Source organism: Balaenoptera borealis, assembly GCF_965194805.1.
Source record: "Balaenoptera borealis genome assembly, chromosome: 14".
NCBI lineage: Eukaryota > Metazoa > Chordata > Mammalia > Artiodactyla > Balaenopteridae > Balaenoptera > Balaenoptera borealis.
Genome location: NC_138875.1, coordinates 41,776,754 through 41,793,523, shown reverse-complemented (window position 1 = coordinate 41,793,523; position 16,770 = coordinate 41,776,754). Strand labels below are relative to the sequence as shown.

The 16,770-nt window shown below is 39.7% G+C and overlaps 1 protein-coding gene across 37 annotated transcripts in view; it reads left to right on the top strand.

The window, feature by feature from the left end:
• DTNA (dystrobrevin alpha) overlaps window positions 1-16,770 on the top strand; it is a 385,212-nt gene that overhangs the window by 335,231 nt on the left and 33,211 nt on the right. For 32 of the 37 annotated variants that reach the window (XM_082354273.1, XM_082354247.1, XM_082354244.1 and 29 more), the window contains 2 exons: window positions 12,001-12,088; window positions 13,775-13,872. In XM_082354273.1, coding sequence (XP_082210399.1) covers window positions 12,001-12,088; window positions 13,775-13,872 — 186 coding nt within the window. The remainder of the gene's footprint in view (window positions 1-12,000; window positions 12,089-13,774; window positions 13,873-16,770) is intronic. The other 5 variants (XM_082354251.1, XM_082354242.1, XM_082354269.1 and 2 more) reach the window with 1 other exon arrangement.

The window sequence follows — 16,770 nt, the reverse complement described above, 5'->3', positions numbered from 1 at the left end:
AGAAGAGGAAAAGTGATAGGATGGGATTATGCCATGGAAATCATTTCGTCAACAATGATAAGAGCAGGAGAAATTGTCTTTCAACTCTTCTCTTACAAATATTTCAGGGTAGCCATCCTGATACAGCCTACTTTCAAGTCCCACAGTATTCAAAGCTTACTTTCCAATGTGTTAAATGTGTGAATTCAGATAGCCTTATGTAATAGAATAAAGGCATTCCTAGAGTTTTTCCCTTTCAATTTTAGTTGTGACACAGGAGATTCCTCCCATTGGTTCAAGTTAGTTAATAATAAATATACATTTTCAATTTGAATGAAAATAAATGCACAAACTGTATAATTATCATGTTTCATCCTAGTTTAGACAACTGTTTTACAAACATGTTAAGCAAACCAGTCCCTTAGAAATATTCGATTTTACTTAATAACCCTAATACATTTTCTCTGAACTAAGAGCCTATGGATTTTTTGCCTTTATAACTATTAAGTGAGCCAATGGGTTAAATTGCCTTTAAAATTGGTCCCCTTTCTTCTACTGTGTCACAGAAAGCATCCCTCAAACATTTGGCATTCATCGCCCTCACCACTTGGTATTGTTAACCACTTCTTTGTTTCCAGAACTTTCCTCCCTTGATGCCTTAGAACTATTTTTTGCAAGATTAGTACATGAGATGACTTTAGGTGATACACTGATGAACATTTATTTGTTTTAATAGTTATATATTTATCTTAATTTGTATTTTTTTTAATATATGTATATAACCAGTGTACTGGTTTAATTTTATACTATATGCTACTCTTTCAGGAGATAAAAATGCACTCTTCAGCTAAGCCCATCTCTTTGTTCAAATTTTCCCAGCTTGTAGATCGAACAGTTCCTCTTCTTTCTTACATCTCAGCCTCTCAAAACTACAAGTGGAGTGATGGTTTTCATCTTATTCCCAGTGAATTTGGTTCCCCAATGTTATATGGTAGCTGAAACAATAGAACCAAATACTAAATTAACCCCCCCCCCCAAAATTTGTGTTGGTAATCTTCAAAGCAGTGTATAGTCGATAAAGATTCAACCATGTCTGAATGCAATGATGTGATCTCACACCCTGTCCTCTCCCGTCCTTTGGAGTGTGTGTCCAAAATCTAGCACACTCTGGTTATTTCCACCACTCTTCTTTGACCTTTTCTTAATTAAAGTTGTAACAGAGAAATCTCCAAAGAGGAAAGTGCAGAGTTTGTCACTCCCAGCCTTTTTCCCACCTCAAGTGGTTAATCATATTGACTTGATGGTCACTTAAGACCATAAAACTGTCTCAGTAGAGACACCTTACATCGACTTGATGAAAGATAGATGTGACTTGTATTTTGAAAACAAAGCAGAATTTAAGACTGATCAATGAAGCTGACTCGGTTTTAAAAGCTACTGCCCTCCATAATTCCCATCACTTTTTTCCATCCTTAAAAAATTCCAACTTCTCTTTTCTCATTTTGTTCCTTCCCTTTCCTTTCTGTTTAATTAGATCCTAACCATTCCCCACACCTGCCAGGATTCTGTAAGTGATGCAGTGATGTCTTCCCTCCTTTATCATCATTATAGCTCTGATGCTTAACCGTCATTCAACTGTGGTGAGATCTATAATGGTAGTAATCACAAGAGCCACCATTTTTTAAAGCATTTGCCTCATGATAAGCACTGTGTTTAAAACTTTATTTACATAATTTCCCCTGGTCCTTAGATAAGCCGGTAAATACTCTCATCCCCATTTTATCGATCAGTAAAGGTATCAGTTTAGAGCGTTTACATGACTCTCCCACAGGCACATAGCTACTGCACAGTGGGGCCGGGCTTTCAACTTTTATCTACCTGATCCCAAGCTCATAACCACTGTGATACATTGCATCTTTTAAAACCTACATAAATGCATGCTCTCCAGAAAGCTCTTCTGGACATTCCACAACTGCATCCACCACACCTCTATTTACTGAACTTGCATATCCCATTATATTATTTGTATTTCATTTTAACAAATATTTTGAGCACATACTAGTAATAGAAATAGTGGTTGTTCATAAATTACCAATTATGTATTTAGTTCTCCGCCTTGTGATTTCTCATTTAAGTTGTAAGCTTCAAAAAGACAAAAATTTTCTCTTCAGCCTCTTGGACCTCATCACAGCAGCCAGAATATGAATAATAAATTTTACATTTATGAAGTGCTTCAAAAATGACAAAGCCCTTTCCCACACATTATTTAATCTGCTTTTCAAAGCCCTGTAGGTTTGGATATTATTATTGCCATTTCACTGATAAGAAAGTGACGGTTACAAGACATTAAGTGACTTATCCAAGGTCACCTGCCAGCAAGGTCTTCTGATATTGAGTCTCATCTGTTTTCCACCTCATACCTCGGCCTTCCTGTCTGTGCACCCTTCATGAGATGGTCTATAAAGAGGAATCTAATAGTTGTTCTTGCTTGAAAGGTGTGCTTTTGTGAATATTCATATATTCTCCTAATTCACTCGGTGTGGGAGCCTTCTCCCCTATATCAACTGCTTAGCACAATGGGAAACTGACTCATCTGTAAATAGTCTGCTGCTAAATTAAAGATATTCTTATGTGCCCTTGCTGATTCTGATGTCAGATAAGCCAAATAAATAAACTGTAGATCAAGGGAGAAGTCCTACTGTCTTCCTAATTCCTAAGTGAAGTTTTAAAAGCCTTAATGGTTTTCAAGCACCTTCTTCATTGGGGGAGGAGGGGTCTCAGAGTTATACAGTGAGGGCTTTTTCTGGCCTCTCCTAAAGCTTATCAGGTGCCCACGCTTGCTAGTGGTTTATAGGACAGATGGTGGCAGGCAGACCAAAGGAGGTTGCAAACCAGCCCAGAACTTCCAACTCTAACCATAATTTTAAGCCTTGATACTTACCAGTCAGAAGCTTCTGGCACGTTTCTCTCAACTCTGAAAAGGCCCCTTGTGTAAGGGAGGGAAGCAGTACAGTGAAAGGGTACAGTCTATACTTTGATGTCATGATCGATTGCTGTCACTTTGTTAGACCCCTGATCTCATATAATTAGGTTGATATCTGTCCTGCTTATGTTTTTCTCAAGTACAAGAAACGGGACATTTTGACGCCTATTTCCGGGTTTCACATATGAAGTCTAAGTTGTTACCTGCTCACTTGCTTCCTTTAATAGAGTCCTATGGTACTTAGTTCACAGCCCAGACCCATCACTGGGGCTGCAAGCCTGTGTGTGATCTAGCCCTCGCCTACCCCTCTCCCAGCCCCAGCTCTCATGGGGTTCTCCCACTCAACCACAATATTTAGTCACATCAGCTTTTCATCAGTTCCTAAAAAAAATTCCTAAAACTGCCTCAAAGACCATGATACTAGTTCTTCCCCTATGCCTAGAACATTCTTCCCCATTTTCCTCCTTCCCTTTCCTTCCACACACACATGAACTGGCTCCTTCTCTGGCTTCCAGACTCTGATTAAAGGCACCTACCTACTCAGGTAGGTCTCCCATATTAGTCTGATCATGGGATACTATTTATTTCATTCTTGTCATAACTGTTATCACTGGTTCCTTGGTTGGTTGGTTCACTCCTACCTTCCTCTTATGGTGCAGACCTTCTCGGACTTGTTTACCACCATCTCTCTGGCACCTAGCACAGTGCCTGGCACACAGTAAGTACCCAATAAATGCCCATTGATGTTGGAGAATATTGATAGTGCTACAGATATAAAATTCCCTCTCACCCTAAACAAAATTGTTAGGAGTCCTCAGAAAATCTTTTTTACTAGAAAAATACTTTTTGCTATTAAAAGATCACTATTATAAATTAGCCCCCATGGCATGTTATCAAGCTTAATTTTGAAATCCATAAAAAAAATTAAAAAATAAATAAATTAGCCCTGAAATTGAACATTTAGTGTAAGAGTATAAAATAGGTGAAAAAGTAAAGTATTAAACTTGACGTAGGTAGAAGTGATAAATGTGGATAAAGACGAGAAGCAGCAATTCACTGATGTGACAAAAGCAACTAATAAGAGGCAAAAAAAAAAAAAAAACTAAAAGTGATGTTGAGCAAAAAAATTTTTTTTAATTTTTTAATGTTCTCTGACCTTTTCCACTTCGTATCAGTTCACTATGGCTACTGTAACAAAGTACAACAGACTGCATGGCTTGAACAACAGAAGTTTATTTTCTCACAGTTCTGGAGGCTAGAAGTCTAAGACCATGGAGCCTGCGGGGCTGTTTCTGCTGAGGCCTCTCTCCTGGGCCTGCAGATGGCTGCCTTCTTGCTACGTCCTCACATGGCCTTTTCTCTGTGCACATACATCCTTGGTGTCTCTTCCTCTTCTCATAAGGACACCAGTCATATTGGATTAGGCCCCCACCCTTATGACCTCATTTAACCTTAATCACCTCTTTAAATTTCCATCTCCAAACACAGCCACATTCTAAGGCACTGGGGATTAGGGCTTCAACACGTGAATGTGAGGAGAGACAATTCAGTCCATAGCATGCTTCTACACTGAATCCACTGAATTGTATGCCTTTAATATTTTTAATGTGTAGGCTAAGATTTGACTGACTCTTTTCAGTAAATGTTGTGATTTTGAAAAGTACAAGTTTATTGCAAGCTGCAGAAAGGAAAAAGAAATTATTATCCACACATATTGAAAAGTATCTTCTTTTATGAGTTTTCATTTCCTTGTTAACGCTACTCCTTTTCGTCTGTAAAATGTTTAGGACCTTCAGTTATAGAACTAGACTTCTGAGAAAAACATTTCCTTAGAATCCTAAAAATGTAAACCTTCTGAAGAATGTCACACCACCAATGCACGTATTTGCATGAGCTGCACTGTACTCACAGAGGTTTTCTCAGCATGATCAATCAGATGATAAATTGATTTTAAGATGAGTTCGTTTCTCTGTTATAGATTCTAATATATTTTAAGTTCCCATGGAAAATGAGAGTGACACTACAATCTGATGAGGTTATTAATGTAAATTAACTAACGTGGTACTGGGAACATGGGAATAATTCATTGTTAGTTCCTCACTTAATTTTGAATCAAGTGAAAGGCACATAATAAGTTAGATTTTAAATCCCATTTTGGAAAACCTGTCCGTTGTAATATGGTAGAAATAAACTGATAGCTCATGTATGTGCATCAATATTGAGTTGATGAACTTCAGAGTATGCTTTCTCCAAATGTGCTAACATAAAGAATTCAGAATGGGACATGGTCTCATATGTTGCTTGATAAATTGTACAAAAGGGACATTTTGATTAAAAATTCATGGCAGTATGCAACTTTGCATGAGGAGCAAGGAGAAATAAGATAAGACTATCACTGTTAAGCTAACTCCTTCCTTTGTTCAGGAAATCAGAGATACAAAGACCACCTATTGCTTCTGTAAAATCCTTATTGATTCAACTAAACTGTTTTTCTTCTTTTTGATATAACCTAGAATACTGGCTGGTAACCAATCATATTTTCTTGAGCAAAAAGGTAATTTATAGATAAGGAAGTGATGGAGCAAAAATGGTCATACCAAACAATATTACCTGCTTTTTATAAGTAAGAGTGAAAAAGAATACTCCCATCGAGTCTTACCATGTACCCTGGCACTGCTGTAAACACTTCACATGGCAATCCTCCCAATAAGCCATGTAGTAAGTTACCACTGTATACCTGTTTTATAGGTGAGGAAATTGAGGCACAGAGAGGTTAAGTGATTTTCCCAGAGTCACACAGCTAGTGAGAGGGCTAGGGTTTGCATCCAGAAATGATCCAGCCAACCTCCCACCCACTCTTGCATAACACCGCTACCAGTGGGAGCTTACCTCTCTCAGACACCATCTGCTTTCCTAATCTTTAAAACAACAACAAAAGGTGAGCCAAAAGAGGATTTGCCATTACAGGGGGTGGAAATGATCTACTGTTGATAAATATGAATGAGTATAATGACATTTCTATGAACTTTAACAACTATACAAAGCAGATAAGGAATCTGTATGCAGCCATAGAATGTATCTTGATTTTAACTCTGCCAAATGTAAATAATTTGTTGGATTTTGGATGGTACGGCTAGTGTTAAAATACAGTATTTCATTGTATTCTTATGATTTTCCCAAAGTGCTGAGGATGCAGGCAGAGCCAAACAGGATATAGAAGAGTTGGGCCAAAGACCATGACATTGCAAGCTTAAGTGAGCCAACCTTTATTTGTTCTTTTGTCCAACTAATTCTTGGGTAGTTCCTGCTATGTTCTAAGCACTGTGCCAAACACTCAAGTTCCAAGGGTGAAGAGACCGAACCATTCTGTCCTCAAAGAAGTTACAGTTTAGTGAAGGATAAAGACAAGTGAAAAGGGCAATTAAAATGCAAGGAGAAGAATGCAACATCATTTATAAAGTAGTCTTGCTTTTTTTTTTTTTTTTAGCAATAGAGATGCAGACATAGAGAATGGACTTGTGGACATGGGGGGAAGGGGAGGTGGGATGAACTGGGAGATTAGGATTGACATATATACACTGCCATGTGTAAAATAGAAAGCTAGTGGGAACCTGCTGTATAGCCCAGGGAGCTCAGCTCAGTGCTCTGTGGTGACCTAGATGGGTGGGAACTGGCGGGGGGAGAGGTCCAAGAGGGAGGCTATATATGTATACATATAGCTGATTCATTTTGTTGTACAGCAGAAACGTAACACAACATTGTAAAGCAACTATACCCCAATTTCAAAAAAAGCAAAGAGATAACAGCTATAACAAGGGCAGCAAAGTGCAGAGGGCTATAGAATACATAAGGAGCAATGGACCTGAATTTGGAGGTCGGACATGAGGGCAGGAAATGGAAGCCAAAGCCAATACCAGAATGAAGAGGAATTAGCCAAGCAGAAGTGGGTGGAGGAGACAGACCATTCAGGACAGAGAGAATATGGTTCATGTGAAGAACTTAAGTGTGTTAAGGACACGGGGGTAAAGGATGAAGCTAGACTATGCAGGACCTTATAAGTCTTATTTAGGAATTTGAAAAATGAGAACCTATTAAGAATTTTATGCATAAGAATGTTACAGCCAACTTCACTTTTAAAAGATCGATGACTTGAGGACAGGAAATGAATTGGAGGAAAGAATAACTCTCGAATCAGAGTGAACTATTGAGAGGACTTTACACTCATTCAGGATGAGATGACGGTGGCCTGGGCCACATTGGTGACAGCTGGAATGGAAGGAAATGGAGGAATTTGTGAATTTGTAGAGGTAGAAGGCATGGCCTTGGTGGACGATTATAACATAGTGGGTTATCAAAGTCAGGGTCTTGATAAAGGAGTTTGAAGGCACCTCTATAGAGAAGCCATTGTTATGGTAAGTTGCTTTATTATTATTATTATCCATGAAGATTCCTATGGCATTTTGCTCTCAACCAACTGTGAAAGACAGGAAATACCCTGAGAAAGTCATCTTCCGCTTAAGTAATAACTAATAATGCCTTCTCAGGCAGTAATCCTCCTAATAGCTATTTGCATTTTAATAAAAGAGTAGTGACACTTAATGACCTTAAAAAGTAACCTCTAAAGTTCCTGGCACCGTTCAGACAAATGGAAAAAATATTAAGGAAAAATGAAGAAGTATTTCTGGTGTCCTTTAGATCACATTATTATTTGTGGGTTTTTTTTTTTTTTTTAAACATAGGTGAATCTCTTCATGACTCAAGTGTAGACAAATATATATTTTTTTACATTTATTCTGATTTTTTTTTCTTTTTTTCTTTTTTTTTTTTGGCCACACAGCTTGTAGGATTTTAGTTCCCCAACCAGGGATTGAACCCGGGCCCTCGGCAGTAAGAGCACGGAGTCCTAACCCCTGGACTGCCGGGGAAACAGGCCTGCAGAGAAACCAGAGAAATGTGAACAAACCTTGAGTTCCCAGAAATCCCTGCTAAATCACAATTTAGGAAGCCCTAGCTCAGCTGGGGCCACTTAAGTTTCCTAGATGCCATTTTGAAATCACTAGCAACAGACGCTGGCTGTGTATTAAGGCAGAAAGTGGAGAGCTTTCAGTGTAATAGATTTCCCCATTCTGAAATGCAGTCTACACAGCAGCCCCTTTTTAATTCATCATGGTCTTGTAACAAGATTACTGATTATAAAGTCTGGAAATGAATAGGCAGGGATGGAGACAATGTTGGAATTGGTATTTCTTTAATGATTTAGGGAATTATTGGCCATTCATTTTCGACTATTTGTAATTGAAGTCTTGAAATAATGGAATTTATTAGGGGAACGCCTCATTCACCCTTGTATAATGCGAACGTACTGAAATGGCACATGTGGACTTATAAATCGTTTGTGTGCACAAAGGGGCAATACATCACTCCACCCCTCATTCACTCGGTGCTGGAGGAAGGAGAGGCAGGGGAAGTATGAGTTATAGCTTACTAGATGAAACCCCATAACTTCCCTTCTTTCATTTCCAGGAGGCTTTTTTTTAATATAACCTTCTTAGTATTTATACTTGCTGGTCATTCATGATAAAAGGCACTTTTATCATGAGGTTTTTTATCAAGGTTTTTTGTTATTATTTATTTATCAAAACACTCACAAATGTTTTTGACAAAGTCACTTTCAGGCATTCAAACAGATCATCGTCCTGGGCTAGGAGTTTTGGGCCTTGTTGTCTACACAAACTGTGTTGAGTTAGGCCTATGGTCTCTAATACACCAGCCAGAAAATGACCAATGTGTTAAAATCAAATTGAATTATTTCTTTTGGGGTGGTTTTATGTTTAAAGTAAGGGCAGCGTAAACTTTCACTTTCTCATTGAAGCTGTAACAAGAAATTCAGTTATTATTATTATTTTTTTTTTTTTTTTTTTTTGGCTGTGTTGGGTCTTCGTTTCTGTGTGAGGGCTTTCTCTAGTTGTGGCAAGCAGGGGCCACTCTTCATCGCTGTGCGTGGGCCTCTCACTATAGCGGCCTCTCTTGTTGCGGAGCACAGGCTCCAGACGCCCAGGCTCAGTAGTTGTGGCTCACGGGCCTAGTTGCTCCGCGGGATGTGGGATCTTCCCAGACCAGGGCTCGAACCCGTGTCCTCTGCATTAGCAGGCAGATTCTCAACCACTGCGCCACCAGGGAAGCCCCTCAGTTATTATTTTTAACCACTGCAGAGGTCAGACGTGTTTTATAACACATCTGCTTTTCTTTTTATTTATTTATTTATTTATTTTTGGCTGTGTTGGGTCTTCATTGCTGCGCTCGGGCTCTCTCTAGTTGTGGTGAGCGGGGGCTACTCTTCGTTGCGGTGCGCGGACTTCTCATTGCAGTGGCTTCTCGTTGCGGAGCACGGGCTCTAGGCGCGCAGGCTCAGTAGTTGTGGCTCACGGGCTCTAGAGCACAGGCTTAGTAGTTGTGGTGCACAGGCTTAGTTGTTCTGCGGCATGTGGGATCTTCCCGGACCAAGGCTCGAACCCGTGTCCCCTGCATCGGCAAGCGGATTCTTAACCATTGCGCCACCAGGGAAGTCCCAACACATCTGCTTTAAACATCTGTTTTAAAGCATCCGTTGTCCAGAACTAATTCGGCCTTTTGCTAGTAAAAGTAGTTTCTTATTCCAACTTTAAATTTTTATGCTGGTTGAAATCTCAATCCACTGGGATTAATACCACACATAGGTGAGCCCTGAATCCTAGAATATCTGTCTTAAGGGAATTTGTGTGAAAATATCACAATGCTATATGGATATGAAAAATGATGTCTTTTATGGCTTACATTTGGGGTTCATTTCATGTGTTTAACTTTTCCATTTTATTTTCAAGATCTTCTAGATCCTTGCTACTCAGAGTGTTGTCCTTGGACCAGCAATACCTACGTATCTTGAGAGCTTATTGGAAATGCAGATTCTGGGGTCCCATCCTACCCCACCATTCCCCACTCCAGAATCAGAGACTGCATTTTCACAAGATCCCTACGTGATATGTATACACACTAAAGTTTGAGAAACCCTGCTCTAGATAGCTCTTGGATGGTAGATGACATTTTGAAGGAGCCAAGAATCATTAATGAATCCAAACAGGTTACTTAAGAGGCAAAATAATAATAAAATTGTATTACCTAATATTTTTGAGCATTTAATGTGTTCTAGGTATCACACCAGCTTGATGTTTTTTACATGCATTGTCTCATTTGGGCAGCAGGAAAGTGAAGACTCTTTTTCTGAGGATGAAGAAGTGACTTGGTAAATGGAGAAATTCAGGAATATTCTAGGTAGGATACAGTAACTTAGAGAAAAGGGCTAAATCTAGTGGAAGAATTCAGGATAAGAACAGGTATAGTTTACATATGTGAGGAATATAGACTAGCGCATAGATAAGGGAAACAGGAATATCTTCCAAATGACCAGAAAAAAATGTTACAGTAACAGATTCCACCAAGCAGAGAAGAGCTACTTGGAAGTGACATAGCTAATATGCTGAAAGCGCATAATGATTTTCATTCATCTTCTCACTTTAGAACAAAGGTTGAAAGACTATGTTGCATGTTTACTGTTTATGTAAGTGTACAAATAAATAATATAAATGTACATTACTTTATATGGCTCCAGGTCTTTTCGGTGGATAATTTTTACAACCTTAACACTGGCATAGAATTGTGTCATTTTTAATGTATAACCATGAGTATTAATTTTTTTCTTTAAGGAACAGGCTTAAATATAAGCCAGTGGAGGAGAATATAAGCATATTTGGGGATTGAGAGGAACTGGTTTCTAATCTTGATCCTGGCCTGATACTCACCATAATAACTGATAAACTAAACTATGACCAACTAGTCTATTAACAGGATTAGTGTTACTGGTATGTTTCACAGAATTTTCTTTTTGGTGGCACCCAAAACTTAGTCTTACGTGAAGGGCTTTCTGAAATATCAACTCTCTAGGAGAGCTGAAAATGCTTCTATTTGCATGAGTGTTTTTAAGGGATCAGATTATTCTTATTCTAATAGGAAGAATTTTTATCAATTTATAGGAGACACTAAATGATTCCCATTCATGTCATTAGAATCCACTACCATAATTCTACTTCTCTGGAAGTAAATATAAAATGTCAAGTTACCTGGGTAGTAGTATTGTAGATGAGAATTATATTCATTATGTATTGCTGCATAACAAATTACCCAAAAGCTCAGCAGCTTAAAACAACAAACACAGTGGGTGAGGAATCCATGTTTGGCTCAGGACTTTCTCGAGGTTGTAATCAAGCTGTGGGTGGGCTGTGATCTCATCTAAAGGCTCTACCGAAGGGGATCCAGTCACATGGTTACTGGCCGGCTTCAGTTCCTCCTCACGTGGGCCTTTCCACAGAGCCACCTGTGACATGGCATCCAGCTTCCCACAGGGCAAGCAATCCACAAGGGCTCGAGAGAGAGAAAACATGCCCAAGACAGAAGCCAGGGTCTTTTTATAACCTAATCTTGGAAGTTACCTTCCATTACTTCTGCCACATTCTATTCATTAGAATTAAGTCTGTAATTCCAGCCATACTACAATAAATGAAGAGGATTACACACTTGAGTGTGAATACCAGGAGCGGGGGATGACTGGAGGCTGACCACAATTGGTTTCTTCTTCCTTCTTGCTTTCATATTGTCTAACATGTTGGTTTCAGACATGTATTACTTTGTCATAAGGAAATTAAATTGTTAAAGGCAATACAACTAAATTAAAGAGAAAGTATCCTTTCATCAGAAATGTTGATCAGAAAAGTCACTCCTCTTTGGAGCTTTCTTTGTAAGACAGGATTTATTAAGGACCTTCCTGGCCACGTATTAGATCGTATCATGAATCCAAGTCTAATGTCATTAACCTAACAGGATTTTGTATAGCTCTCAAATTTTTTGTGCTGAAAAATTGAAATAGCCAACCCACTCCAGGTGGTAGTATGAATATTTCCATCTTTCTCGGTTGCCTGACTGACTCTTTCTTGCTCTGTTCTCAATAGTATGCTTGAGAGCTCCACCCGGCTTGATGAAGAGCACCGGCTGATCGCCAGATATGCGGCGAGACTGGCAGCAGAGTCCACTTCGTCTGTAAGTACCCTGAATGAGAGGATGTCACGTTGATTGTTACCCTAACAGCTGATGCCACAACAGCAGAGCTGAGTAGTTGCTACTGTGCTGTCTGCAAGACCTAAAAACGATCTGGCCTTCCACTGCTTCCATTTTCACTTTCAAGCTATCATTCTGGTCTAGCATGAATCAGAGCTCGAGGTATTCCTGTTACAACAGTGCTGAACCAGACCAATATCCAATTTCTCTGGATAATTCCTAATCAATTAATATAAAGAGCAAGCAATGATTCAAATCCACAACTGGCTCAGATAAGTTTCTACTTTTATCAATATATCAAGAAATATATATCAAAAGTTGTTTCTACTTTTCTCAATATAGCAAGAAAGAGAAAATTATGTCATAAAATCAAAAGAAAACTCTGCATCACATGTCAAAGTTCCCATATGCCAGACTTCGCTATAGAAGACCATTTAGGATATAAAATATAGGACCTCACACTTCTTCATTAGCAGCACAAATCGTTTCTTTGTTAAAAGAAATGCTAATTAAAAATGATAGAAAAGCTTTATGAAAGCCAGACCTTTACCAAGTTTAAACCTTTCCTTACGGTTAGTTTTCTAGAAATGAAAAATCAGGCTGAGTTTCACCATGTCTTTGGGCTTAGGCAATGGGTGTTATTTTTTAAAGCTTGGCATTCTTTGGTAGAAAGATTAGTTGTAATTTTTTAAAATTTGTTTTAAAAGCAATAAAGACTGACATTGAGGAATTTCTATAATGTACGGTAGAGCAAAGAAAGCAAGGCACAGGGAAGTCTACATAATCTGACCCTACTTTTATAAAACAATATCAAATAAGCCCTTGACTAGATACACATACACATAAATACATATATAAATATGGTATATGACGTATATATACATATATATTCTTATATAATCATATTCTTATATATATGTAATTATGTAAGAATGGAGAGGGACTTCCCTGGTGGTGCAGTGGTTGGGAGTCCGCCTGCCAGTGCAGGGGACATGGGTTCGAGCCCTGGTCTGGGAGGATCCCACATGCCGCGGAGCAGCTGGGCCCGTGAGCCACAGCTACTGAGCCTGCGCGTCTGGAGCCTGTGCTCCGCAACAAGAGAGGCCACGATAGTGAGAGGCCCGCGCACCGCGATGAAGAGTGGCCCCTGCTCGCGGCAACTGGAGAGAGCCCTCGCGCAGAAACGAAGACCCAACACAGCCAAAAATGAATAAATAAATTAATTAATTTAAAAATAAACTATACAATTTTTAATTGTATATTACAGTGGTTAAACAGTAACTCTAGAGAAAGAGATACTTCAGCAGTGATATATTTTTTTAACCCCACCTTTACTGAAAGAATAGTTGCAATGGGAACAGCATGGCAAGAATGAACTAGTTCCCCAAAGACTTCAAGTCAGAAAGCTAAAAACCAATTTTTCCCATGTTTTGTATATTTGCCTGCCAAAGGATTCTATTCTGCTTTCCACTGCATAGATGTGCTCCGGATCCCCAAAAAAGCTGGCCCTTAGGAGAGGAATGGCCATTTAATTTTACGTGTTTGCTTTTTTTTGTTTTGATAGAAATAGTTTTTTCTTTCTTGTGCATATCTCACGACTCCTGTCTCTTCAGACACAGGTCGGTTCCCCTTCCCAGTACTAAATAGTATAAACCACATATTTTCCAGCAGCCAGCACAGCAGAGGAGTGCCCCTGACATCTCCTTCACCATTGATGCAAATAAGCAACAAAGGCAGCTGATCGCAGAACTAGAAAACAAGAACAGGTAAGGCTTTTGGGACATACTGGTTTTTTCAAAGTACGCATTCATTAATAACCTGTAGTCATGCTTTTAAATATCCAGGTTTTTTCACCCTGTAGGCATATAAATATAAGGGAAGACATCTAGAGTCAATGATGCTGGCTTCTGAAAAGCTAATCTTTAAATTTTAGATCATCAGAAACTTCACGAGGGAAAAAATAATTTTATATATATATATATATATATTATTTCTGAGATGTCGATGCAATTAATGTAGTCTCCCTAGACAGTCTCATTTCCCTTTTTCTGACACACTTATTTTTGTTAAGGAGCTGTCTAAGGCAGAAGGGCGCTCCTGGGTGCTAGGAGGAAAGTATCTCAGCCCCCCAGAGACAAGCAGAAGGCTCGCCAGGGAGGCGTCCTGTGAGGATCCCCAGCTAAAGGGGCATCTGGGGTGACCACCCAGTTGTTCAAGCCAAACATTTCCATGCCCAACCCATCAGTAGGTTGTCTCTTTATTCAACACAGACTGATTCACAGTCTGGCCCCGTGGCAGTTCCCAAAACCCGTGCACTTCATGTCCTCCATTACCACTCAATCCAACCTGTCATTTCATATCATGTTCTTTCTTGTTCAGAACCCACTGGTGATTTTCCACCCACTTTGAATAAAACCCACCGCCCTTACCACAGTCTGCAGGTCCTACCTGACCTGATTCCAGCCTCTCTTGCCAGCCACAGCCCGCCTGGCTCATTAGGCTCCTGCTTCTTTCTTTCTTTACAGCCTTTAAAGTATCGGTTATTCTCGCAGCTTAGAAAGCTCTTCCTCGGGGTCTCTGCAGAGATGGATCCTTTGCATCACTCAGATCTCAGCTCAGATGCCACCTCCTAAAAGATCACCTCTCTAATTTCTCCCACTACCTCCTATTCCAGGAACCACCCTCTGTTACATCCGTGTGCGTGTGTGTGTGTGTGTGTGTGTGTGTGTGTGTGTATGACATCTCTCTCTGAAAAAAAGTCACATTTAAGTGTTTGTTTCCTTTTTATTGTCTGTCTTCCCTGACTGATATGGAAGTTCTTTGAGAACAGAGGCCGTGACAAACGGCCCCTGAGTTCCAGAACCATGCCTGGTGCATTGTAACAGTGTAGAAACTCAGTCAATATATACTGAGTGAGAAAGTAATAAATATCTGAGTCAGATCTCAAACTCAATGCTGAGTAAGCCCGATATAAGAACAACTTGTACATTCTGTATTTCTTAGAACAACACCAAGCTGTCTTAATACTTAATCTCATCTTTAAACGCTGGTGTCCCTTCTGAGATCAGACCGGTAAAGGTGGAGGTTGTGATCATTGTTGCATGCCTGTAGAGTTTGACCTGAAATTTTTGGGATAAATGGTCATGCTATTCTTTAAAATTCTATAGAAAAAAAAAAATTAAAAGGAAGATACAAACTCACTTGGCACATTTTCATATTCTTAGAAAGAAAAAAAGACTAAAGTGAAAATTTACAAGCCCACAAATATCTTGGTTGCAATTTTAATCTACTCTCCCACCTCTCCAAAGCACTTTGTTTTCCCTTCCGATTCTCTGCTTCCACTCAGCATGGGGATAGCACACTTGAGGGGAAATCGGGACTTCCTTTAAGGAAATACCCCAGGGATATCTACCTCCATGTGGGATTCCAGAATCAGCAAGAAACCCCATGAATGTGCTGCCTGTACCACGCTACCACTCTTACTGCTTGTTTCTAGGGCATTTTGTGATTGCAGTCTCTGAATACATGTTTTTAGGATGAGAGGGAATAAAGGAATGGAAATGAGAAGAGATGGCAAAAAGAGAGCTTCATCCTTTCCCTGAGTTCTCTCCCCACCCCGTGCCTGAAGAGCATCTAGTCCTTCCTGAACTCATCTCTCTAAGCCAACGGCCTCATGCCTTCCAAAGACCCCAGAACCACATCCCAGAAGCTTATCCAGGTCACAGTTCCTGCACCATGGAAATTCACCCAGGGATCCAGTGGTCTCCAAAGTGACAGTTAACCCAATAATCAGATCTCTGGGCTTCAAGGAAGGATAGAATTCCTCACTTTACCCTGTGACTACCCTAGGTAGTCATTTAGACATTTCAGAAATGATCTTTAGAAGATAATGCTGTCTTAGAGCATCCTTAGAGGAATCAGTTAGAGTTAGTATTAGGAGTAGCTGGACTCTTCAGATTACATTGTGGAAGTCACAGCCTGCCTAGGCTAGACCTGTCCAAGCAAGTACCAAAGACTGAGGGAGTCGAACATATATGGGCTTTGGGGCAAACCCCCCTGAGTTCAAATGACTGCTACCGCCTACTTATTGAAATTGGGCAAGACTTTTAACTGGTATGTGCTTGATTCCCTCATTCATAAAACAGATAATAACAGTACCAATAGAACTATTGGTACTCTACTAGTCTATATACAATAGAACTGTTATGAGGATTAAATAAGACTAAAGAAGACAGCAGAGTCCCTGGGTGTAGTCTAAGCACTTCATGCTCCTTACCTATCTTACCTTTATTCTCATCTGATCAGAGCTGCTTCTCTCTTTTTCTTCCTTGGGCTAAATGGCTGTGTCATGGTTCTGTGCTGAGAACCAACAAGGAAAACTAGTGGGAGTCACAGAATGTCAGGATGTTAGCCCTCAAGATCTTGGAAATCTCAGTTCACTGATTTTCAGGCTGAGCTCTCTGGGAGTTCAGGGGCCCTGTAGGGGTGTGTGAAGAGGAAGAAGAGCTAGTAGCACAGGGCACCCCCCACCCTTTCTTTAACCAGAGAAGTTCCTTCTTAACTGTGTGACATGTTGGGTTTCCATGGAAGATTTCTTTTAAAGAAAATGTTCCACTATAGAACACCAAGGGGGACAAAAAAAAAGTTGAAAACCACTGAACTAT